At 44.7% G+C, this 25379-nt stretch overlaps 5 protein-coding genes and 1 long non-coding RNA gene across 11 annotated transcripts; all 6 read right to left on the bottom strand.

The window, feature by feature from the left end:
- Positions 1-229: 229 nt before the first annotated feature.
- spin (Protein spinster) lies at positions 230-13289 on the bottom strand. 3 transcript variants are annotated; one of them, XR_004468669.1, is made up of 9 exons: positions 12333-13289; positions 6571-6928; positions 5805-6131; positions 4983-5244; positions 2272-2370; positions 2011-2205; positions 1812-1953; positions 1555-1703; positions 230-1348 (listed from the first exon to the last, which is right to left on the bottom strand). XR_004468669.1 is itself a non-coding variant. In XM_033377823.1 (8 exons), the coding sequence occupies exons 1-8, from the start codon at positions 12679-12681 to the stop codon at positions 1305-1307; spliced, it is 1776 nt and encodes a 591-aa protein (XP_033233714.1). In that variant the 5' UTR covers positions 12682-13288; the 3' UTR covers positions 230-1304. The 3 variants fall into 3 exon arrangements, 1 of the variants encoding a protein (XP_033233714.1); XR_004468668.1 differs by lacking the exon at positions 4983-5244 and adding an exon at positions 5440-5701 and having other exon boundaries at positions 12333-13288; XM_033377823.1 differs by lacking the exons at positions 1555-1703; positions 4983-5244 and adding an exon at positions 5440-5701 and having other exon boundaries at positions 12333-13288.
- On the bottom strand, positions 11352-12090 carry LOC26533136 (uncharacterized). Of its 2 annotated transcripts, none has more exons than XR_001452417.2 (2): positions 11797-12090; positions 11352-11742 (listed from the first exon to the last, which is right to left on the bottom strand). It is a non-coding gene; the product is annotated as an uncharacterized lncRNA (long non-coding RNA). The 2 variants fall into 2 exon arrangements; XR_001452418.2 differs by having other exon boundaries at positions 11352-11735; positions 11797-12088.
- A 2058-nt stretch (positions 13290-15347) lies between the features above and the next one.
- On the bottom strand, positions 15348-16640 carry LOC4805637 (uncharacterized). Its single transcript, XM_001361969.4, has 3 exons — positions 15978-16640; positions 15746-15913; positions 15348-15689 (listed from the first exon to the last, which is right to left on the bottom strand). The coding sequence occupies exons 1-3, from the start codon at positions 16189-16191 to the stop codon at positions 15436-15438; spliced, it is 636 nt and encodes a 211-aa protein (XP_001362006.2). The 5' UTR covers positions 16192-16640; the 3' UTR covers positions 15348-15435.
- A 115-nt stretch (positions 16641-16755) lies between these two features.
- Positions 16756-19564, bottom strand: Jhe (Juvenile hormone esterase). Of its 3 annotated transcripts, none has more exons than XM_015185270.2 (7): positions 19460-19564; positions 18987-19251; positions 18772-18915; positions 18553-18712; positions 17736-18478; positions 17379-17671; positions 16756-17320 (listed from the first exon to the last, which is right to left on the bottom strand). In XM_015185270.2, the coding sequence occupies exons 2-7, from the start codon at positions 19209-19211 to the stop codon at positions 17116-17118; spliced, it is 1770 nt and encodes a 589-aa protein (XP_015040756.2). In that variant the 5' UTR covers positions 19212-19251; positions 19460-19564; the 3' UTR covers positions 16756-17115. The 3 variants fall into 3 exon arrangements, with proteins under 3 accessions (XP_015040756.2, XP_033233546.1, XP_002138999.2); XM_033377655.1 differs by having other exon boundaries at positions 18987-19262; positions 19460-19547; XM_002138963.3 differs by having other exon boundaries at positions 18987-19516.
- A 738-nt stretch (positions 19565-20302) lies between these two features.
- On the bottom strand, positions 20303-22449 carry LOC4805635 (esterase-6-like). Its single transcript, XM_001361968.4, has 6 exons — positions 22234-22449; positions 22035-22178; positions 21824-21977; positions 21583-21768; positions 20675-21527; positions 20303-20599 (listed from the first exon to the last, which is right to left on the bottom strand). The coding sequence occupies exons 1-6, from the start codon at positions 22429-22431 to the stop codon at positions 20440-20442; spliced, it is 1695 nt and encodes a 564-aa protein (XP_001362005.3). The 5' UTR covers positions 22432-22449; the 3' UTR covers positions 20303-20439.
- A 719-nt stretch (positions 22450-23168) lies between these two features.
- On the bottom strand, positions 23169-25379 carry LOC6899081 (esterase-6-like). The gene is made up of 6 exons (XM_002138962.3): positions 25081-25379; positions 24882-25025; positions 24670-24823; positions 24429-24614; positions 23521-24373; positions 23169-23445 (listed from the first exon to the last, which is right to left on the bottom strand). Exons 1-6 carry the CDS (start codon positions 25276-25278, stop codon positions 23286-23288), a joined length of 1695 nt encoding a protein of 564 aa, XP_002138998.2. The 5' UTR covers positions 25279-25379; the 3' UTR covers positions 23169-23285.

Here is a 25379-nt window from a genome sequence, read left to right as displayed (position 1 = left end):
ACTCTTCCGGAGATTCGCTGTCGACACCTGGCTCTGCTTTCATCAGCTCCGCATTGAACTGATCACTGATTCGCATATAAGTATTTCTTATCAATGAATATAAAATACATATATGTATATATTTTAAATGTAACATATACATATGGTCCGATGCAGACTAGTCCGCTTATCAGCGGGGCTGGGTTGTCAATGTCAAACGAAATAAGTACATTGGGTATTATTTTTTTGAAAATTCTTTATTGCCCCAGTAGTCCTCAATTGTCAAATCATATTTGTCACATATTTGTTTGCCCTATCTTTGGGTTATTCCTAAGACGAATATCGATTTTGATTATTTGCAGTCTTTTTGTCGCTTTCTATTTCAGTTTGAAGTGGCTAACATTGGACTAAGAGTTAACATCAAAAACATATATGATCCCCGAAGATTAATTCTGTAGCTAAAAGGATTTCTTCCATTTGTTTAAATAGTTAGCTTGTAATATTCAGTAATAGTTGAGGGTGCAGATATTTCATTCAATTTGTTACACAAATCTATCTAGAGTTAAGATTACGATTAAGGTTATAGTTAAAATAAAATTACAGAATTACGATTAGATTGATTATCTATAGAGACTATGCACTTATACAATGGCCCAATTCGTATCAATATTTACAAATCAAATGTATTCATATATTATACTCTAAATGTGTAGCTTATTATATATAAATATCGCAACAATCGACACTCCATGCGTTCCATACGTTGCCTGAGATAATCCGTGCGGTTCGGTGCTTCTGCCACTTAATAGGATAGGGTTCTTGAACTATTTACAACAGTTTCGGTCTTGATTGGAGAGGAGACAGTGGCCGCCTAATGGAGAACATCCTCGAAATCGCATGAAGTGTTTGCTTGTTTTATTTTGTATTTTTTTTCCATTTTAATTTTTCTTTAGACTAAAATACCAGAACTAGGTCTATCTACGACTACGTAAATTATCGTTTACAGGTAAAATGAACCAATTAAAAAGTATATGACTCGCGAGTTTAGGAGTGGATGATTGAGAGTGTATGTATGTATATATCTACATAACTGAACTGTTTAGGTATGTATGGATGTCGTGGCTATCTGTCCTTTCCCTTCTGATAGAATATTGAGCATGTATCCTACGTAGGTCTACACATTATCCAAATTCCAAATGAAACCAATCCGTGGTGTGCGTGTGTGTGTAGAGATTAAATTAAAGATGATTTTCAGTCAGTATGAGTTCACCCAAAATGCCATCAGTGCTCTGAGTGCGCAGCATAACTTCCAGTATAGGCTGGTATTAGGCAATCTGGTTGCCCCGCTGCTGGTGCTGATCCTGAGCATCTGTAAAATCGAGAAAGAAAGACAATTCATTAGATATATCCCATTAAGCGAAGGAACACATATGAAAAGCTATGTCTGAGGACTGTGGACAATTTGGATGTTAGGGCAGGCCTTGCGGTCAAGTCGGATTAGTAGAACGCAACGCTGAACGATGAAAGGCACGCAGAACAGAACGTATAACGAAACGAGAATTTAGAGGAACCCACCTTATGGGATCTGAGGCCAAAATAGTTTTATTTCGAGAGCGCCTTGCACTATCACGCGCGTTCCCGCAGGGCAATGTCAGTGTACAGGACGAGACAGTCCGAATTGACAGACTCGACGTCTTTCGCTGCCACTGCTAGTCCCTTATCGCCTGCCGAAACCAACAGAATCAAACAAAAGAACCGAAATTGACAGAAGATTGCCCGCGAGATAGATAGAGCACATGTGCTAGAACATCGGACTCATGGGTGATCCTTACCAGCTACACTTTGCGCGGCCTTGTATTTGTCCTTGAGTATGAAGCAGGCGGTGAACAGGAAAAAGATGCCGCCCAGCACCTCCACGAAGCTGGTGGAGAACAGCGCGTACTGAAGTCCCTCAAACTGCTCGAGTTCCGTAAACTGCGGAAATAGCAAAAGTTAAGATAGTCCAGTATAGAAAGAACTTTCAAAACCCACTTGTTCTGCCATCTTGTCAGCTGACTTTGTTAGATTCGTTTGTAACGAATGGATAGCCTCCGAGGCCACTTTCGTGGCCACTTCCGTGGCATTGACGAGTTGCGCCTCCAGCACCTGGGACATGCTTTGCAGTTCATTTGTCAAGCCCGAAGCGTCGGGATGCTTGCGCAGATGCTTCATGATGACCTCCGACATCTGAAAAGGGTATAAGGAATGGGTATAAGGAATGGGTTTCCACAGCTAAGAGATCCTAAAACTTACCGCTCCCACAAGATAGGGACTGCCGGCATCGCCCAGGGCGTGGGAGATGAGTATTTGGAAGGCCTCCGCTGTGGAACGACGCGTAGGCACCACTACATACTGCATCACGAGGGAAAATATATACATATATTAGTTTAATTTTGATTGATCAATGTTTAATTTAAGCCAACAGCGGTTTTACCAAAAACAACATCAAAACAAAACAAAGCAATATAATTTTTAAGCCAAGACCACAACCAAAAATTGTTAATCAAATCGATTAGGGTGCGTAGGTGTGCGTTAGTTCTAGAGTACGTGTATGTGCGTGCAAGAAGCAGCCACAATCAAACAAGCTGCGATGCTGCCAAAAGCTCGCCACAGATGGAGCCACTTGGGAATGCGGGGGACAAGGAACGGGCTCCCACCCCAATTCGCGTGCAGGTTCGTGTCAACAATGGCGGCATTTGGGAACACTGGGCGAGCGTGCGCCTGGGAACAGTTCTGGCGCTGCTAGCGGTACTTTCGACATGTAGAATTTACCGCTACGGCTCTCTATATAATGCCGATGGGCATTGAAGGATATACGGACATCGACTACTGGGTGGAAAGTCCTTGAATTGTTTGATTGTGGCATTGTTTTGTTGATCTACCAATTTTGATTGATTAACTTTCGAGTTTCTTTCAAGCAAAATTAAGTTTTTACTGTTATAATTACAATAGTGTGTGTGTGTGTGTGTTGGGAGGTCTGCGCGTGTGTGTTTTTTAGATGTGTGCTAAAGCGGAAGCAGAAATTATGCAAAGCAAAACTAAGATTTCGGCAGACATTCTCGAAAGATCTAACTTTGGTGTAGGTCATTCCATTACCATTCCAGTGAAAACCCTAGATAAACCCGATTTCTAATCAAAGCTCCTTATCTGAACCAATTAAAATAGCGCCACCCTCGGGTGGGACCACTACCATTGGGTCTGTTTTGGGTTAGATAATCATTTTCGATTGCTTATTTTTGTCACGGAACGGAATCATTTTGCAATGCCAAAAAGGCAACAAAAAAGCGAGAAGCACACACTCAAATCAAGTGTGTGGTAAAAAAGAGACTCGGAACCAAATAAAATAAAATAGTATAATGCATTGAGAGGGGTGTACGTATAGTACACATACATATGTTTAGTGTGGTCTGACGTACTGCCAAATTTAGAACAGGCCACATAACATACATACCACTTGAAAGTATTACGTCTGCGAGTACTCAAGTGGCTTTGGACACAGTACGAATATATACTTATATACAACGAGTAATATCCACTATCTTGGCGCATAGCTTGCGTACATCAGCTGTTTAAACAGCTCTCCCTGACCATTCACAAGACAGACGAAGCTCCCAAGCAGGAATCTTATAGATGCCTATGGCTCTTAGCTAAGTTTAAGTGGTGGAAATTGTATGACTCGAGTTTTGAAGTAGAGCACAGATAAGAAGTTTAATCTTACAAGATATGGATTATATCATTATCTGAAATGGAAATACCCTTTCGGGTCGAATTGGGTCAAGTATCAAACATAAGATCATACATAAATGGAATACGTTCTTGAATTAGGTATACCATATATGTATGTAAGTAGTTCACTTAGTCATAAATCTACTGTCGAATCGATCATGAATTCTGCTTATCAGCTTTCGTTAAAGGTTCTTTATCGAATCGTACCAAAATCAAAGTAATCAAGAACCAACCAATATCTGATTGACAGAGTATCTACTAGTACGTATCTATATGTGTGACTAAAGTGCGACTATCTCTCGCTTATCAGTTGGCAGCCAGCAAACGTGACTCGCCTTTGCAGATAACCCCAAAAACTGCCAGACAGAAGCGTACAATATAAATACGAAAATTTCGACATTTTATCTTCATGGGGGTATGGGGGTTATGGGGGTATGCCGGGTATGACGCGTTGGCTTGCACTTGTGGGATGTGTGCCATGTGGGACTGTAATAAGGTTGCCATCCCATTACCCATTGGGGGGTTGAGTGTGATGAAATTTATTCCAAGTTGCAAGTGTCTGGGGGTGGCAGGCACACACTCTTTCACCCCCAGACAACCATCAGCTGGCGTAGAGGGGTGGAAAATGCCAAGGAGCAGAATATAAAAGAATAAAGATGAGCTTTACGTTTATTACATAGAAAGAAGAAGAAAAGTAATAAGAAGAAATGTCAACTCTCTCTCTCTGGGGGGTACAAGGGAAAAAAGGGACATTGCATTTATCAGCTTTAAGATAGTTGCAAAAAAGCCACATCTTTAAGGGAAATATAAGTTTAAGGTAAGAGATCTTTGAATAAGATATCCAGACTAGAATATCATAATAAATGTAAGGTTTTTGAAATATGCACCATTTAAGGGGTTATTAAGTCAGTACCACTCCCTAGAGTTAAGACTCCTTTTAGGCTCTCTCTGACAGGGACAACGACCACCACCGGTAAGACAGGATGCGGAGGAGAAGAACACAAAAATGTATATTGGTTAGAGTGTGAGTGTAAGCATGCTGTGCGTGTGTGTGTGTGTGTGTGGGTGGGTGATAGTGTTCTCATTATAACAGTAAAAAGTTAATATTAAGATTACGTGTCGTACGTGTTGTAATTACAGTTACGATACTGATATTTAAACAAAAAGTGAGTGCAAAATTACAAAAGCAAGACTGGAGAAATTTTTGGAGAGGTAGGTGTCTCTCCCTCTCGGCTTACCAGCAAGATGTCCGCCACAACCGCCCAATTCAAATTTAAAGCTAACTGTCCGAAAAATATTAGCAAATAGGTGCCCAGCTCGTGCGAAGACACCATCAGGCAGGCGCCGAACAGAAGCGGGGCGCTGAGCAGCAGGCCAAAGGCGCAGATCACCGGATCCGCCGATTGGTATCGCTTCACCAGATACTGTGACAAGAACGAGCCCAGCGGCACGCCCAACAGGCCCGCCAACATTGTGATCACTCCGAAATTGAATGCAACGCTGGGATTGGGGGGGAAAATTTTGGAATTGGAGGGATAAAACAGGTTAGTATTTGAAAGAAAGCTTAGGCGGATAGTATAGACTGTTCTGCGAGCTTGGGGCCTTGGGGACGGGCGCATTAGTAATCGGCTTTCGTTGTTGTGGCTGCTTTTGTTGCTGTTGCTTCTGTTAAGAAACGCTTTTCGGCCAGCTTACCAGCAGAATGTCGGCCACAATGGACCAGCACAGGTTGAGGGCCACCTGGGCCAGAAACACGAAGAAGAAGCACAGCGATCCGCTCGTCCGCGACACCACCAGAGCAGCAAACACCATGGGCGCGGATACCAGTAGTCCTCCGGCACAGATGTACGGGTCACAGTTCTCCATGCGACTGCGCAGTCGCTGGGCGAGCACGGAGCCCATCGGGACTCCGATTAGGCCCGCCACCATCGCCACTATTCCGAACTTGTACGAGATGCTTCGATGATAGAACCAGAGGTAAAGGTATAAGGCGCCGAGCTCGATTTCGAAATTTTGGGGACATTGGGGGCAGGGAAGCAGGGGGAGGATTGTACACTTACTCGTCCTGAACGATGTTCTCGTTGCCCGGCTGCATCTTCATGCCTAGGTAGATGAAGGAGGGTCCCCACCAGGACAGGGCTCCGGCCACAAAGGCCACGCACGTGAATCCGGCCGTGGAGAGCATGAACGAGCGGTTCTTGAGCAGCTCCTTGATGTCCTTTTTGTAGGAGGTGGCCTCCATGCTGTGGGAGCCCTCGCTTTGGCCGCGCTCCGGATCCTTGATCAGCATAATCAGCAGGACTGCAGCCACGCCCAGGATGGGGGTCACGCGCAGCGCCCAGCGCCAGTTGTTGGCCAGGTGAGCCGTCTTCGAGCCGACAATATATCTGGAGGGTAGAAGAGAGCATATTAGAGTTGATTGCGATTAGTTGACTCTTGGTCCGCCATTGCATTGGCTGCCAATTGGCGCGGCGCATAAATTTCAATCAACGCAACAGGCCCCCCTCCCAATTGACCCCACTTTAATTGAATTAAGGCCAAGCCATCTCTTCGTTCCAAAAGTAAATCAATTTCAATTCCAGTTTCCAGTTCCACTTTTAATTGAAGGTGATCCGGGTGAAGTCACGTGACTTTTCTCACGCTACGCTGATTAGAGCATCCCCTTGAGTCGAGCCCCAAGACAAACTTTGCACCCGATCTGCTGTTGTCAGCAGCTGATAACGGATTCTCGATGAGTGACAAAGTCGAAGACGCAACACCCAGACGATCCACTGATAAGACTTTCCAGCTACCGTTACTGCCGCTTCTGTGGGTCATAGAACTTACCCCATACCGGAGCCGACGGGAATGGCAAAGTAGAACATCGCCAGCATCTTGGAGCGCATGTGGTCCACGAAGAGGTCCGATATTATCGTTGGTGCTATCGTGCTGTACGAGGCCTCGCCGATTCCTACCAGAGCCCGGAACGTGATGAACCAGCCGAAGCTCTGCATGTACGAGCCCAACAGCGTGGTGGTGCACCATAGGGCCACGCCCACGGACATGATCCACGGCCGGGAGTACCGATCCCCCAGATAGCCAAAGACGGGCGCACAGACCATGTACGAGATGACAAAGACCGTCTGCAGGAGTCCCGCACTATCGTTGCCAATTTGAAAGTCGTTTTGCACATCCTTCAGAACCCCTGCAAGGAATTAAAAGAATTTTAATATTGATACAAATTTGGAGCGCGTGGTGTATACATAAATATTATATGTATGATATTTTATGGTGTGTACTAACTATTTCAAACACCAGTAGACGCTAATCGTCCAAGTAAATAAATTTTTAATATGAGTATGCTATATTCGAGTGCTTTACGTAAGCCCCATGGGATTCGATGGGAGTGGTGAGAGGTGCCGGTGGTGCCTTCCTCAATTAGCACGCCACAGTCACACAGTCTACAGTCACTCCTCTTCACCGTGACTCGTTAAAATGTTAAAACAACCCAACTGAAAGCAGCAGAAAGTGGCAAAATCAATCACTATGAGTGGCTTAAAATGGGTATACCAAGACTTGTTAGTAAATAATGCAAATCGCTCGTTCAATTTGGAATATCGCACTGCCATCAGATGCATCTTGAAAAGGGCTTCCCCGCTTTCGAAATAAATACATACATAAGTACACATATACGAGAGTATCACAATCCGTGTCAAGACGAGCCCAAAGATGAATTTTAATATTATGAATCACCTTCGCCTACAAATAGCCGTTTATTTCCGTTTCATGCAAAGACAACCGGGCGGCACGTTTCGTCGCATCGTTTAAAGATTCATTATCAAACGGATGTGCAAGCCGCATTAATGGCCAAAACGACCTCCGCCAATAACTGTTTGAGCATCTAACGCTATTTCCTACATTCTACTTGCAGCTCAAGCATGGCTTTTAAGCCCCCCGTCAGCGTACGGGGCCAATGTACGCGGCCAAATGGTCTACAAAAAAAGTGCTCGAGCACCCAAAAATAAAGTGACAATCGAGAGAGCAAAGACAGAATAGAGAGAGAGAGAGATCAAAAGCCGGTAATTGCACCGCACAGAGACAACACAACCAACAGCGGGAGACGAGCAAAAGCTCAACAAGTTGTGGGCCGAGCGAACCCCCAACGAACTCTAGCCGAGCGGAGCCGAATGCTTAGGCGAACGTGGCACGAAGAGAAACGTGAATCAGCGTTTGCTTTTTAATTATTTTATTTTCTGGGTCTCTTTTTGCTCGTTTCGCTTTGAGAAATTTATCGTACGATGTTTTTCAACCAATCAGAGCTTTTGTTTGCCCAGTGACGTAATGGTTGGAGGACGCCACGCGATAAACAGTGTGTGCTTGTGTGTGTGTGCAATGCATTGCGATATGCGATGGGTGTGGAATGGCAGAGGGGGTTGTGGGGACAGACAGAAAGCGCGATAGAAAAAGAGGAGTGTGTGGTGTGGTAAAGTGGGGTCTTTCCCTCCCATACACGAGGTGTAATCGGGTTCCCGCATAAGGAATGCCGAGTGTTTATGGCATTCTTTGCCAGCTGGGGCCGTCAGACGGGGCGCTGCCTTGGGGGCACTGCAGCAGCAGTAAACTCAGAAGCCAAGTCTCCTCTGCTTACGTCTGTATGTGTTTTTTGTATTTGCCGGTTCTGGCCATTTAAGAACCAGTTTGACTCTCTCAACCTCTCGGCCTCTCCGGCACTCTTGTTTGCTCTCAGTTATTTAGCACAAGACAGTACGTCGCATAACAAAAAGCCAATGGCTCTCTTTGATAGCCAAATCGGTTTGATTAATTGATACAGTATCATATTCTTACACTGCCGAAACGTACTGTAGACAGGGGACCTGGCCAAAAGGGGGGAGGTCGGTTATTGTTGCACCTACTACGTCTAGTCAGTAAATGTTATCCGAGAGAGAGAGAGAGAGGTGAAGGGGTGGAAGCCACCTCATTACCATGAATGAAAAAGCTGTTCGACTGAAAGTGATTGTCCCGCTCGTCGCGTCGCTCGTCCTCTTCTCTGCGCTCTCTGTGTGTGTCTGGTGACGTTGGCCTTGAATATCACGCGATATCTGCCGCGTAAGCTTTAAAATCGGACAATGTTTAACCAATCGGGATATTTAAAAGACACTTGGGTTGAAATTTGGAGTGCTCTTGCACCTGAAAGGCGGAGCAGCGCGACAGAGACTTTCGCTGCAGAGAAAAACTTTCATTTTTGGGGCAGGTGGAAATAAACACAAATGGAAATCAATTGTGAAAGCTTACAAACAAAACTTAGAAAACTTCCCTACATTTCCCTGTTTACCGCATTCACATAGACATTCCCTTCCCTACCCCAACAGGCGACTGACCGATTAACTAGATTGTATTATGGTTATTCGTATTGTGGCTGCGGCTCTCTGGTTAATTCAATTTCGAGGCAAATGTCCATTTTGCAAGTCGCCGACTGCCACCGCCCTGACTCTGCAGTTCGTTGAACCGAAAAAGGCCACAATAGAATCAGTGACGCTGCAAAATAGTGCAAAATCCAACAACTACAAAAACTGCAACAAACTTTGCATAATGCAAGACCCAAAGCACAAAAGTATTATGGAACGGGTGTGTCTTAATACGAATTGGGAAAGGTTCTGTACAGCCAATGGTATTTACCTAGCCAAATCCATGCATATGCATTCCGCTGTCTAATATTTCTGTTAATATTCATATATGCACATACATACGTACATCCAAGGGTATACGTCACTTCGGTGTGTCAAGGTTTCATCTGAATTTGTTTATTTCTTTCTCCAACCATGAAGGCAACAAAATGGAAAGTTTTTCGGTGTGTACCTTAAACACTTTGTTGAGAAAACATTTCAAGTGGACATAAAAACAAACTCAGCGACTTTGAACGAAATGCAAAATAAGCGCATAATAAAATCGAAATAAGAGAAAAAACAAACACCTCGGTTTGGTTGCAAAAGATACTCTTTATCACACTGCAGATCCTATAAGCCAACCAACTGTTTGCAATCAATTGGACAGCGACAATTGTTCTATTTGGCGCCTTGGAAGGTGGCCAAGAAAATTACGTAGGAGGCATGGCACAACAGATCTATGTAGAGATACATATGTGTCGTTCATTCAGACCACATATCTGGCGACCAAAATAACCGATTCCTGTACCATCAAAGATCTTTGATCCAAAGTTCACTTCGGTGTCAACAGGAACCACCATTTAAAGGAACCTAAAAGGCTTTTGCCAAAAGTTAGCGAATACCTCGACCGAAAAGAGTAGAGATAATATCAGGCCATAGCAAAGTCGGGGGTCGTTCGCAAAGGCCAAGACGTACTTAAAATATTAATTAGATGCATCACGTTGAACTTGACAGACATCATATGTATATATACATGTACATATATAAAAATATGCATATAGCCAACAGTAAATGTATTTCTGCTTATTTATCAATGTGGAAAATGTTGAAATTCACACAAAAGGCCATCCAAAAAGTAAATAAATAACCCACGAAACTGCCAATCTAATCAATGCGAAATTGTTTAAACAAATTCCCGACACGTGTCCCATGGCCGCTGGCCCCACTGATACTGATAAGACACGACTGGAGAGAAGAGATGTGATAGCCGCAGTGTTGTACGTAGCTGCAAAACGGCTATAGTCTTGGGCGTGCACACAACTGTTTATTTTAGTTTTTGTTCTAAATATACAAAATTATTCCTAATTAATTAGAGGCACAAGCAAAATATGAAAAATTCAGGAAAGCAGACTCTAAGGCCAACGCTTTTATACCCTTGCCAATTGGAGAAAGGGGTGGGAAGCTTTTGGAAATCTGGAAAATACTGGTAGTTACAGGCACCTGATCAAAGCTATAATACCCTGCTTTCAAGGGTATGCAAATATGAATTTGCGTGGAAGTCAGCAAATAAGATAGTGGGCGCTCGTGCGGCAGAGAAGGGGGAGTGGAGTCAATGAATGAGTGAGGCCCCCCAAAATGAGTGCGAGTGAGTGCAAATGATGGATGATGGACTCATTGGAAGCTTTAAATGTAAATGTTATCGCCCTTTCGCTAAAGAATTCGGTGCAAATCCGCTTCCTGTCTGACGGGACCGACTTTGCTTGATTAAAAGTCATACGATACACCATATATCCGAGTATGTACATACATATACATATATTAAGCATTTGGGCCACCCATTACCCATTAAAAGCTTACTACAAAGGGGTTAAAATATCAACACATGAGTTTAAAATCAATTTGTGATCGATTCTATATCAATCAACCAATTGTCTTTACATTTAATCTCCCTGGAAGTGCAAATTGTGAAAAATAATTTATCTGTTGACCTTGGTGTGCGTTTGGCTTGGCTAAGAGTTTTCGCTGATATCGCAACTGGCAAAGTTCAGGTTCACAGACCAGAGACCTTTCCAAGATCGTTAATGTGAAATGCAAACTATGGGTATTTGTGTGCGGAAATTCACCAGTTACAGAGCTATACGACTTGTGTAACCAGCCACCCGTCCCATTTCTAGGGGCCGCCCCCGACGACGGCACGTCATACACGTAACCTGTTGCACCTGGCAGTCGGCGTCGAGAGAGCTCTATAAATAATAAAGTTACTGTTTTATTTCCTTCCCTTGTTTTCTTGATAACTACAAATCCCCATTGCACTTGATTCTCAATCCAACTGGGGAGATATTCCACTGAAATGACACAAGGATCCAAGACGAAAGCTGACCCGCATTGAGTTGCAAAGAAACAATGTAGACGATTACTTCAGAATTGTAGATATTCGAAACGGAGGCATTGCTATTGTTTCTTTTGAAAGTTCAGAGGCCCGCATTGTAACACAAAGATTCTATTCGAATCATGTCAATTACTAGGAATTTAGACAATTTGACACTTGGCTGGTATCATTATTTCTCGTCTTGCACGCCGAAGGAAGCACTCAATCCCACAAATTATTGTTTTAGTATCAAATTGAAGCTGAAAACTTAGAAAGACCCGCATTAGAGCACAAACAATTAACACGAATCTAAACGATTACCCAGAAATTAGATGATATTTGAGAAGAGGGGAGTTTACTTCCATAACATACGATTTCTGTAAATTGTCACGCGGGCGGGAACCACTTGGGGCTCAGCCTTTGGTGCCCCCACCCCATGGTCAGGTGCTGATATCACACCCCCGATTTGATTGATTTCCCGTGGAAATGTACCCAAAAAGAGGAAGCAAATAGCTTTATTATTAGCAAGCGATAAAAAAAACAGTATCCAAATGAGTGTGCTCATATGGTTGTACGTATTTTCGAATCGGATGATTCAAAAATAAATGTAAACGCTGATTAGTCATCCCCAAAGGCGTTTATCACATACACAACTCGTACGATTCTGTTGGCAATTCTCATCAGACCCGACCCTGCACTTCACAATAATATTCATATAAGAACGGCTGTTCAACAATACTTTTTCCTTATCTATTAAGTAAATAACAACAACTGACGTCACAATCACTACCCCTCCCTTTTTGGGAGTAACGGCTTTTCTGAGAATGCTGTCAAGAAGAAAGAGCGAAAGAACTTACCCGCAATCGTGAAGCGGTCCATATAGTTGATGAGATTGACAAAGCAGAGCACGGAAACGGTAAACCATTGCGACCGGCCGACCGCGGAGAGGCGCGTGGGCACGGTCGGTAAACCAAGGCCGGCACCGAGGTTGGCTGCAGTTCCAGTGGGACGTAGCTGACGCTCCTCTTCCATGCTGTCGGAATCCGAGGGCATCAACTGTTGTGACGAGTAAGTCGGAGGTATGTTGGCGACATTTTCATTACTGCCGCCACTACTGCTACTGCTCTGGGTCATCGCCGGATTGTCCATGGCGGCCGCGGCGGTGGGGAGCGGTTGGTAGGACTGCTTCTGGTGTTTTTGCGACATTCACGTGCCTCTTGTTGCACACTCTTCCAACAGCGCTTTCGGGCGATTCCCAGCGACAAAAACAGATTCAGGAGACCACGAATGAGCCAGCAAGGCAACGCGGCAAAATATATATACACGCACACACACAAACAACACGCGATGAAAGCGGCCGAGAGCAAAGAGTGAATGCAAAAAATGTGTGTTGGTGGCAAGATTTCTTTGGCAGCTTTTCGATGCTTCGATCTCGCTCTCTCTCTCTCTCTCTATATCACTCGCGCCTGGTATATTTTATTTCAATTAGGGCGTTTAATCAATTGGCTTGGCCAGCACTTGCCACTTATTTGCTAACTTGTCTAATCGAATGCGGTGTTCTTGCCCGATTATGTGCTAAAAGCATTTGCAGTGCTTCACTTCTATATTTATCACTTTTTTTTCATCCGCGACGTGAGCACGATGAAACTTTAAGCAAGAAATTGGATTGCGAAACAAATATGTAGCTACTCTGGCGGATAACAACAGACCGAGCACTTGATGAAATTTAAGCAAGAAATTGGAAAAACTCTGACGATAACAACAAGAAAAACAACAAATTCATAGCCAGAGTGACCGCGGATTTATCGATAAGATATACGGTCTGACCCTCAGAAATATACCGAAACATACCGTCTTACTCGAAAAATATACCGTAAATATACTGACGAAGTCAAGTTGTGTTATACATATTCCTCGTTTTTCATATTCCGTGCAATATAACTGACTAAATAGAACATTTAGCCGTGCCCACATAGTTTTAACAGATTAATGAATCAATTTTCTACAAGATTGGTTAGTTTTTAGTCCTTGCTTTTATTGTATTTTGACTAAAACAAGGTTTAAACAAAAGAGTTCAACAAAAAAACGATCGCCATATTGCGTGTATGCCGTGGTATAGCCCTTTGTACACCCTATTTCGTTAATTTTATATGAAGATCAAACGCAATTTATTAAGACCTTTTCTCAAATTGATATGTTTTTGACTTATTCATGTGTATAAATTTATGTAGATCCTGAGCCTTGGAAGACAAACGTATTCACAATTCTATAACATCCATAGCCCCCAGGGTATGTGTGCATGGAATTAGCAACATGTTTGTGTATGGAATGAGACTCATTGTTGCTAAAGCGAACTGTGGCGAACTGCGGCGAATTAAAATTCGATTCAAAAAAACGACCTATTCCTCATATTCTTTGTTCCGTTGAATAATACTATCTATATGGAACATTTAGCCATGCCCACTCAATTTTGTACGATTGATGAATCAATTCTATACATGATTGGCCTATTGGAAATACTTGCTTTTATTGGATATCTATATAACATTGAAAATTAAATTAATAGATGACAAAAATACCATTTAGCACTAAAAAACACCACATGGGAGCGCGGCAAAAACCAGTTTCTACAGTATGACCCTCAGAACAGCACCGAAATATACGGTCTCATTTTCAAAATATACCGAGTGGTGCGCGCCAAATCTAACTTTTTTGAATGTGAGCAACAAGGACTTAAATGTTGTCAACCGGGCCTTTATCTATGGCCACATAATTTGATAGGATTAATAAATCAATTTTCTACTTAACTGGCCAGTTTTTAGTCCTTTCTTTTATTGTATTTTAACTAAACAAGGTTTAAGAAAAATAGTTCAACAAAAAAACAGTTGCAATGTCGCTGGAATTTGAAGACATAACGCTTGTATAGGCCTTTGTACACCCTTTTTCCTCAATTCTATAACATCCATTTCCCCCAGGGTATGTTAGCAACATGTTTGTGTATGGAATGAGACTCATTGTTGCAAAAGCGAACTGCGGCGAATTCAAATTCGATTCAAAAAACGACCAATTCCTCATATTCTTTGTTCCGTTGAATAATACTATCTATATGAAACATTTAGCCATGCCCACTCAATTTTATACGATTGATGAATCAATTCTATACATGATTGGCCTATTCCAAATACTTGCATTTATTGGATTTCTATATAACATTGAAAATTAAATTAATAATTGACAAAAATACCATTTAGCACTAAAAAACACCACATGGGAGCGCGGCAAAAACCAGTTTTTACAGTATGACCCTCAGAACAGCACTGAAATATACGGTCTCATTTTCAAAATATACCGAGTGGTGCGCGCCAAATCTAACTTTTTTGAATGTGAGCGACAAGGATTTAAATGTTGTCAACCGGGCTTTTATCTATGCCCACATAATTTGATAGGATTAAGAAATTATATTTTACATATTCCTCGTTTTTTATCTTCCGTCGAATATTACTAGTTAGATAGATCTCTCAGCCATGCCCACATAATTTTACCATAAATATAGCGACGGCTAATTTTAACGACCCCATTTTACTGGGTTGTTTATAAAATAAGGTTTTTCTTACATGGTAACTACATAATTACTACATATTTTGTACATATGAACTACATATTTATGCAAGAACGTAAGAACGTTAGTCATTATTGTCTTTCAATAGGTATGAGTATGGACATCTTTATACCCTATTTCCTTTAATTAGTATCAAAATTCTGTTGGTAATTCATAGAAGCACATAGCACACCTCGCTGATTTAACACACCCTGCAAACAGATTTTCTGCCTTGATTTGTCAGTGTGACCACACAAGTAATGACTACATTCGGTTGAATTCAAAATCAAATTTAATTATCCAGCGGCTAAGAAATGTTTTATTTAAAGGTAGAAATGTTAATGATGTGTTGAGCAAATTGATTAGGTATCAATATCCATTTCATCTACACGACTACGCACGCGATTCTTCCGCTTGTGCTTTTTAGTCGGCGGCGGTAGGAAACTCTCCAAAAACTCGATCGTATTATGAATGGTCTCCGAGCTAACGTTTCCAATATAGTTCTTATCAAAGTACACAACGGGAGACTCCGTGGCTAGGAGCTTCTCGCAGTTGCATTGCTGGAGTTTTCCGTTCAGTGTCTCAACATCATCGGTACTGGTCCTGTTGGAGTTGTCTGCAAGAATGATGTCGCAGATGAGGGGCTTTCCTAACATTCTTACTTAAGCTCACCAAAAATGGGCCGGAAGCACTCCTTCACTTGGATCCACTTGTTGCAGAACTGCCTTATGGCACTATCGTTATTGTGGAACAAATTGCGAGCTGCGTTGTCGACCTTGTACTTCATGAATCCCGGCACATACGGCCACTTTCCTTTGGCGGCATAGAAACAGATTATGTCTGTAATATTAATATAAAATAGATATCTAATGTATCTGCAAAATTTATGTTTTCCTTCACTTACAGGGCACATGAAAAAGGTGCAGAAAATTGCGCTGATGCTCAAGGCTAGATATCAGGTGAATCCCACTAGAACGACGGTTAGCCGGGACCTTGTGGCCGGCAAAGGGTATCTCCTCCACGCGGACACTCTCCAGGTATGCCTCTCCCATTGTGAGGAGCCACCCGAGCAAAAACAGGGGCACAATCCGAATCACAATCTTCCGTGCTAGTTCCATGGATGAAGCTCTCGCGCTGCACTTCCAAATGCAACTGAAACGATTCGGCAGTGTCCTGCAGGAGCTGTCATAAGCTCTACTGATTTGGGTTGGCTTTATTGATTTTAATTGGCACACAACTGGCCACAAGGGTCTCGCCACCTGACTGTATCTGCGGTTTGCATGCGCCAACTCAATTTGACGGGCTAATGACACTCCCACCAGGCCCACCCCCGCAACGGTAATCCATCAGATACAAAAGTTCATTGAGCTTTCGCTTCTCAATGAGGACAACTGCAATTAAATGTGATGCAAACCATTATTAGAAATGGCAATAAGTACTATTTCAATTCCCCCAGGAAATGACAATAAATTATATTTGTTCCCTTACGAAATGCCATATATTATACAATATTCAACAACAAACTCAGGCTGTGAATATTTAAATGGGTTTTGAAATCTGTATTCCCATTTCCCCATTGACGGTACTTAATTTCCCATTCCTGCTAAACCGGCTTAAACTATCCGCCACCTTTCTTCCGCCCCGTCCAGCAATTAAAGAATGTTGAATTGCAAACATGGCTATTACAGGTAGAATATTGTATATTGTATTTGAAAATCTAGTTGCTGCCTTCAAACAGAAGCTTCATGGCTAATGAGGCCATGAAATTCAATTTCCACTTTTCAGACTTGTATAATGCTAAACAAAGAGTTTCCAGGTGATGGGGCATATATTAGCAATACATATATAAGAATAAGTTTTCTTTTAGGTATCGACGAAAGAAAGCCAGAAACTTTAGAATCCTCTACATCAACGATTAAATCTTAGGTGTTTTCTAACATTACGTATGTATGTATGTACTCTCTGGTTTCATCTTAGGTCGTAATACATCTTTGAGGTGTGGGGGAACTATGCGTATACATAATATTCATTCACTGACTGCTTTAGTATTCATTTAAGGAGGTTTCGTTCAGTATACTCGCCCAAAGCTTGACTCGTGGCCCCTGGAATTCGCTAGACACGTGCACCTCAAACCCCTTGTAGGGGGCCGGCGCATTGACAAATTCATGGTAATCACACATCCCATTGGGGCGTGACTGAAGCAGCGACTCAGTACAAGGTTTCACTGACTCCATATTCCTAGGTTTGCTATGGGAGAGAACTATTTAATATCTGACCAACGCTTGGCTCCGATCCAAGCACTCACCCGAATTCGGCAAAGTGCACAAAGTAATCCACAAAGGAGTGAATCACCTTGGCCTCAGTGGAGTTCCGCTCAAAGTCGGGAAAGATCAGCGGAGTGCGAAACAAGTAGAGCAGATCATCGCAATGAACCACGCCGTACTTGCCGCTGACATTCGCCGAGGTGTAGGCGGAGGCATAGCTCAGGAGACCTCTGTAGTTGAAGCTGTACAGATAGAGCGGAGGCGGGCGCTGCTGGCGCACATCCTCCCTGATGGCATTGTACAAAGGATGCTTAAAGCCCCTGTCAGTGATGAGCTGAGAAGTGCATCAGGATATTTAGATGCATATGATTGATAGGTCCATCAGATCAGTCACTTACATCCATGAACCCCTGGACAGTCTTTTCGTTCACCTCGTGCTGATCCTGAAAGTACTCCTTCAGGATAAGGGTCATGCTGCTGGCCAGCCGCTCCTCGCTGAAGCTGGTCGGGAACTCCATCAGCTCCTGCAGCAGCTCGTCAAATCTCAAATTGAAGCTCTGGCGCAGCGTCTCATTGCCCATGATATTCACCACGCGGACCGCTCCCTCGTCCGGAACTGTTCCCACCAGCCAGGGAATGGGCATTCGACTGCCCTGTGCCACAAGCCGGCTGGGGTGTTCGCTGAGAAACGCCTTCGCGCCAACACCTTGCTCCACCACGGGACGGAAGTTTGTCATGTGATCCACGTCCCAGAACTTGAGACCATCGCCGGCGTCCAGCAGTCTCGTCGCCTCCACATGGCGAAGGGATCGTGCCAGCTTCGCCGTGCTCAGGTTTTGGGCCTGTTTGATTCCGCAGAGCTCGGCCACAAGACGGGCCTGCTCCAAGGGCTGCTCCGTGATTGCAAAGGGCACGTTGGCTGTGCCGCTCATGCTGATTGCGCCGTGGAAAAGACCTTTCGACCTGGGACTGAGAAGGTGCAGGTGCGTGGCCACTCCCCCAGCACTTTGGCCAAAGATGGTCACTCGCTTGGGATCGCCACCGAAGGCTTCTATGTTGCGTTGCACCCAGCGCAGGGCGATGTTCTGGTCCTTGAGGCCAAAGTTTCCAGAGATGGCTGCATCCTGGGTGGATAGAAAACCTGCCACAACAAGGGACAAGGAAATGGGATGAACTTTTGATAAACTACAACTGTCTACAGAGACTGGTGCTTACCGAAAGGCCCCAGGCGATAGGCCATGGTTATCAGGATAACCTCACCCGAGTCCATGAAGTATTCTGGTCCCGTGACTTCAGGTCCAGCGGAGCCACTGAAGAATCCACCACCATGGATGTAGACCATTACAGGGACCAGGGCCTGTCCAGAACGTGGAAGCTGCAGAAATCACTCAGATAAAGACTAAAGGCAGATAAAACAAGTTAGAATAGCACCACCTCTGGCCTGTAGACATTCAGATAGAGGCAATCCTCTTGGCCAAAGACGATGGGAGTAGGCAGCAGATAGTTCTTCTGGATACAGTCCGGCTTGGGCTTGGTGGCATCGTAGAGGCCAAGCAGCTTGGGCATAACCTTGGGGTTCTAGATGGAAAAATACCGCCCTGACATTACATGGAACTCCTTTCCCTTTCGGATTTTCGCGCAGAACTCACGCTGAATCGCAGCTCTCCCACGGGTGGCAGGGCATATGGAATGCCCATGAAGGCCTCGAACCGCTCCGACTGATAGCCCTTTCGGTGCGTGCCCTTCACGCAGCCCACACTCGGCGGACAGACGGTCAGCTGGTCCAGAGCCAGAGTCGGGCACGAGAAGAGCTCTAGCACGAGCATGAGCACGAGCGGCACCAGCATCATCCGTAACTGTATCGCCTGAATCATCGTCTGGCTACAAAGAAACCGAAATCGAAGCCGAGCCAAGCTAATGGCCATCTTTATGGATCATTAATTATGCATATCGAGTGGTTGGTTATTTATGAACGGTTTTTTGATGCTTCCAAAACCTTGCTATTGCCCCTCAAGATGATGTCAACGTTAAATCGGTTCGGATGTGACACTCTCTACGGTTCCCAGGGGCTGCCGTTGCATAAATTGCATAAGACTCCTTGCAGCTCGGAAGGAAAACTCACTCGGAATATAGAAAATCTGGAGAACGTTACACGACGGCGAACCAAATTGATCTGAGGGGTTTCGTTGGTGGAGCTTACAGTTTGGTCTGTAGTCGTTGCTTCGAAGAAAACTCTGCTCTGCGCTAGCCGAGCCGTACGTTGTTGTTGCTATTGCTCTTGTCTAGTATCTCGACTGAGTGACTGAACTCGAAATGGAAAATTAATTCAACAACCAACAGCACTACCCGTACAATGGGTAAAACTCACACAAGGCGTATGCTTGATCAGAGCGGATATCAATTGATCTGGAACTGCATTTCTGATGCAGTCGCAGTCGCAATCGCGATCGCTTTGAGGTAATACACGGGGCAGATCCAGCAGTACCAGATCACAAACGGGAGAGGATAGTGGAAATACTTACTCTGAACTGCAAAACGGCTCCGCTCCGACTACGATCGATTGCCAGATCACTTTTCCTTTTATCCTGGAACCGTCTCCATTTTGCTGCCCTGAGTTTGGAGACTCTCCACTCATCTGTTGAAAGGGAGAATTGCCATTTCCCCTGTCTTTCCATATATGTATGTACATATGTATATCAGTATTGGGCCTTGATTGTCGGGTATCTTATCTCATCACTCTTCCCATCGGGCCCATCGCGTCTTTTATTCGCACTTAATCTCGATTCTTGCATTGTCTGCAATATGCAAAACTGACCTTCGGAATCACAGCCGCGAACGCAGCAGCAACATGCCGATCGCTAAAGGGAGGGAGAGATATATATAGAGAGAGAGAGAGAGAGAGTGAGAAACAGCCCCAAGTACAAGTAGAGCCCCACACACAGTTACAATTGACATTGAGTACACGTATTGTGGAACGAAAGTGTCTTTTAGAGGAGACTTTAATATTACAATGTTCGTTCCAGTGCCAGATATTGTGTAGTATTCATATTTGTAGCTTTATATTATGTTAACCTTGAAGAAAGCGGTGCGCGAACTGGATTCTCAGAAAAACAACCTTTTCCATATTGGATAGGCTGACAGTTGGACGTCCTTCAGTATGTCTTCCTTGTAGTTGCCAATGGTGCCACCAAAATGGACATAGCTGCACATCTCATGGTCCGTGAAATCTGAAGCTTTGCAGGATGTACCACTGTGGAAGATCCTAAGTCAGGGCAGAGCATACATATCAGAAATACATATAGATATTCCCTCATATAAAGTTGGAATAAAACCTCACCCGGTTTTGGCAAAGTCCACCATCATGGAGGTCATTCGTTTAATGACCTCAGCATCCTCCGAATCCTTGGGATAGTCCTCGACAATAGCTGAAATTCGTATGGCGTGCAGGGCATCGTCCATGTGGGCTGCACCCACCCCATACTCTACCGATGCACCACTAAACAGGGCCGAGAGGGTGCGCAGACCACGGTACTCGAAAATGTATAAGGAAAGCGGATTCTCCTGAAGATTGGCGTAGCTCGCATACGTGGATGCCGACTCGTAGAGCGGATAGTAAAACCCAAAGTCGCCCGAGATCTCGGCCAGCGGCACGAGTGTATCGTTGCTAATGGTCTCTCCCTCGAATCCATAGGCGTCTAAGATTTCCCGCACGACCTGAGGCGATGTGCCGTCAGGCAAATGCAAAATTTGTGAAAAATGTTCCAAGAAGCGCTCGTTGAGCTCCGTCCGCAGGTTTTGATTGTCGAAGACGTGCAGAAGGGCAAGAGAACCCTCTCCAGACCTCGCAGTAACGCCCAGCAGCCAGGGGACCTGATTGATGCGTCCCTCAAGGTGCGCCTGCACCGGATCCTCGGTAAAGAAGGCTTCCGGACATCCCACTGGCTCGACGACTGGTGGATTGCAGATTAAGGGAAGGCTATCCCAGACTTTTAGGGAATCTACCGTGGTGTGCAGTTTAATAGGATCCAGCTCACGCAGAGCTTGGGCCAGGTCCTCGGAGCTCAGGCTCTCTGCCCCCTCGATGCCCGCCACAGCAGCCAGCTTTCGCGCCTGGGTCAGGGGATCCTTGTTGATTTTCAAATATGGTGATAGAACTGTGCTATCCAAAGACATGGCCCGTTGAAAGAGTCCTTGAAAGAAGAAAAGAGTTAATCGAGTGTCAAATGATTGTACAGTAAAGCCCACCCTTTGAGCTGGGGCTGAGCATGTGATATTGGGCCGACATCCCTCCCGCACTGTGGCCAAAGATCGTCACCAGCTGGGGATCACCTTCAAAGTCGGCGATGTGCTGCTGCACCCACTTCAAGGCCAGGCGCTGATCCTTTAAAGCGAAATTTCCCGGCATATTTGTATCGCCAGTGCTTAGGAATCCTTCAAGAGATCCTCTCTTCAAGAAACTGTTGACAATTACTTCCTCAGAGCTTACCTAATGGGCCCAAGCGATAGGATACGCTGACCATGATCACCTGTTCCGTGTCCATCAAATATTCGGGACCACTGGCAGCCGGATGGGCAGAGCCGCTAAAGAAACCTCCAGCATGAAAATAAACCATGACGGGCAAGAGATTTCCATTGCGTTTCTGTGGAAGAAAGAGAAATTAGACCATCCCAGCGTCCGTTGCACACTCAAGCTCAACCTTTGGCCTGTAGACATTCAGGTAGAGGCAATCTTCCACGCCAGATACTGTCCATGAGGTGCCAAAGTAGTTTCTCTGCAGGCAACTGTCCTTGGCTGTTCCTGCATCAAAGATGCCCTCCCAGGCAATGGCAGGAACTGGGTTCTAGATTGGTATACATTATTATGTTAAAATTATAAAAGGACTGTCCTGAACTTACCCTGAGTCGGAGGGAACCCACAGGAGGCTGGGCGAATGGTATTCCCATGAAGGCCTCGAACTCCTCGCCCTGATATCCTGGCATATGTGTGCCCCTGAGGCAGCCCAGATCCTTCAGACACACATCTAAAGGATCGCCGACAGCCGCACTCCAACAGAGAGTTAGAGTCAGAAGAACTCCAGACCAGAGCAGACGCATTTCGCTTTGATTTATGGGCAGCCAAACACGTCTCCCTTTTATAGAAAACTACGACTTCCCATTGACATTAGAGTGCACAAATTTGTATAATCATGTCCCGCAATTGTATATTGCACTTGCTCAACCTCCCCGAAATATAATTCCAGTTATTTTCAAATCCTAAGATACGATATTTTGTTTTTGATTTGAAAGTATGAAAGTCAAACCGTGGCTGCCCACCAAAGCAGTTAGTATAAAAATTACATATCAAGAGTGCATTTTCCTATTGCCTAAACACGCATTCAACTGAGCTCAGCAATTAAGAGATAAAATTACTCGATAATAATGACCATATAACTAGTGAATGAGCAATAAAAAATAGGAGGCGGTAATTGTCGTTTTGGAAAACCCACTATAACCTTTTATAGACCTATTTACACACATTTGCGCGACTCGACACACGCAAGCTAATGCTGCAAAAGAGGATTGCCCAACAGTTTCAAAAACAACATACATTGCATGTGCATGACGCGCCAAATTGATGCAAGACTCAAGACCGTGCCTCAGTCCCGAAAATCCAAAAACAATACTTGCACAACCGATGTCAGGGAGACACACGTGCGAAAAGGAGAGAAGACCGTACCCTTGCTTTGCGAGCTCCTCTCCATCGGGAAAGTTGGCCTATTATGTGCACTGTGACCTTCAGCTCCATTTACAGTAACCACTGATATTGAGTTACACTTAATTTCTTCTTCTCACTTCTCTTCACTTCTCTTTAATTACAAAATTCTCGTTCCAGTTCCAGATATTCAGAGACATTCGTATTTATAGTATAACAAAATCACTAGAATACAGTCGGATCTCGAAATGGATTCTCAGAAAAACAACCTTTTCCATATTGGATAGGCTGGCAGCTGGACGTCCTTCAGTATGTCTTCCTTGTAGTTGCCAATGGTGCCACCAAAATGGACATAGCTGCACATCTCATGATCCGTGAAATCCGAAGCTTTGCAGGATGTGCCACTGTGGAAGATCCTAAGTCAGGGCACAGCATACTTATCAGAAATACATATAGATATTCTTTCATAGAAAGATGGAACAAAACCTCACCCGGTTTTGGCAAAGTCCACCATCAATGATGTCATTAGTTTAATGACCTCAGCATCCTCCGAATCCTTGGGATAGTCCTCGACAATGGCTGAAATTCGTATGGCGTGCAGGGCATCGTCCATGTGGGCTGCACCCACCCCATACTCCACCGATGAACCACTAAACAGGGGCGAGAGGGTGCGCAGACCACGGTACTCGAAAACATATAAGGAAAGCGGATTCTCCTGGAGATTGGCGTAGCTCGCATACGTGGAGGCCGACTCGTAGAGCGGATAGTAAAACCCAAAGTCGCCCGAGATCTCGGCCAGCGGCACGAGTGTATCGTTGCTAATGGTCTCTCCCTCGAATCCATAGGCGTCTAAGATTTCCCGCACGACCTGAGGCGATGTGCCGTCAGGCAAATGCAAAATTTGTGAAAAATGTTCCAAGAAGCGCTCGTTGAGCTCCGTCCGCAGGTTTTGATTGTCGAAGACGTGCAGAAGGGCAAGAGAACCCTCTCCGGACCTCGAATTGATGCCCAGCAGCCAGGGTACCTGATTGATGCGTCCCTCAAGGTGAGCCTGCACCGGATCCTCGGTGAAAAAGGCTTCCGGACATCCAACCGGCTCGACGACTGGTGTATTGCTGATGAAGGGAAAGTTTTCCCAGACTTTTAGGGAATCTACCGCGGTGAGCAGTTTAATTGGATCCAGCTCTCGCAGAGCTTGGGCCAGGTCCTTGGTGCTCAAGCTGTCCACATTTTCGATGCCTGTCACAACAGCAATTTGCATCGCCTGGGCCAGAGGATCCCTGTTTATCTTCAATAATGGTGATAGAACTGTGCCATCCAAGGACATGGCCCGTTGAAAGAGTCCTAGAGAGAAGAAAAGAGTTAAGCGAGAGTCAAATGATGGTACAGTGAAGCCCACCCTTTGAGCTGGGGCTGAGCATGTGATATTGGGCCGACATCCCTCCCGCACTGTGGCCAAAGATCGTCACCAGCTGGGGATCACCTTCAAAGTCGGCGATGTGCTGCTGCACCCACTTCAAGGCCAGGCGCTGATCCTTTAAAGCGAAATTTCCCGGCATATTTGTATCGCCAGTGCTTAGGAATCCTTCAAGAGATCCTCTCTTCAAGAAAATGTTGACAATTCCTTCCTCAGAGCTCACCTAATGGGCCCAAGCGATAAGGTACGCTGACCATGATCACCTGCTCCGTATCCATCAAATATTCGGGACCACTGGCAGCCGGATGGGCAGAACCGCTGAGGAAAGCCCCAGAATGGATATAGACCATGACGGGCAAGGGATTTCTATCGCGTCTCTATGAAAGGAATGAAATTTAGTTCAAATCTGCCTTTCCGTTGCACATCAACCGTAACTTTTGGCCTGTAGACATTCAGATAGAGGCAATCTTCTACGCCCGAAACTGGCCATTTCTCGACAAAGTAGTTCCTCTGCAGGCAACTGTCCTTGGCTGTTCCTGCATCAAAGATGCCCTCCCAGGCAATGGCAGGAACTGGGTTCTAGGTTGGTATACATTATTATGTTAAAATTATAAAAGAACTGTCCTGAACTTACCCTGAGTCGGAGGGAATCCACAGGAGGCTGGGCGAATGGTATTCCCATGAAGGCCTCGAACTCCTCGCCCTGATATCCTGGCATATGTGTGCCCCTGAGGCAGCCCAGATCCTTCAGACACACATCTAAAGAATCGCCGGTAACCGAAAGCCAGCAGAAAGCTAGAGTCAGTAGAGCTCCAGACCAGAGCAGGCGCATTTTGGTTTCATGTACGGGCAGCTAGTGCGGCTCCCTTTTATAGAAAAACTTAATCGAACACACTAGGGTACAATAATCTCAATCTCATGTCGCCAAGCTTC

This window comes from Drosophila pseudoobscura, chromosome 3 (assembly GCF_009870125.1).
Source record: "Drosophila pseudoobscura strain MV-25-SWS-2005 chromosome 3, UCI_Dpse_MV25, whole genome shotgun sequence".
NCBI classification, from domain to species: domain Eukaryota; kingdom Metazoa; phylum Arthropoda; class Insecta; order Diptera; family Drosophilidae; genus Drosophila; species Drosophila pseudoobscura.
Note: the sequence above shows the minus strand (reverse complement) of the source record. Positions and strands in the feature narration are given on the sequence as shown.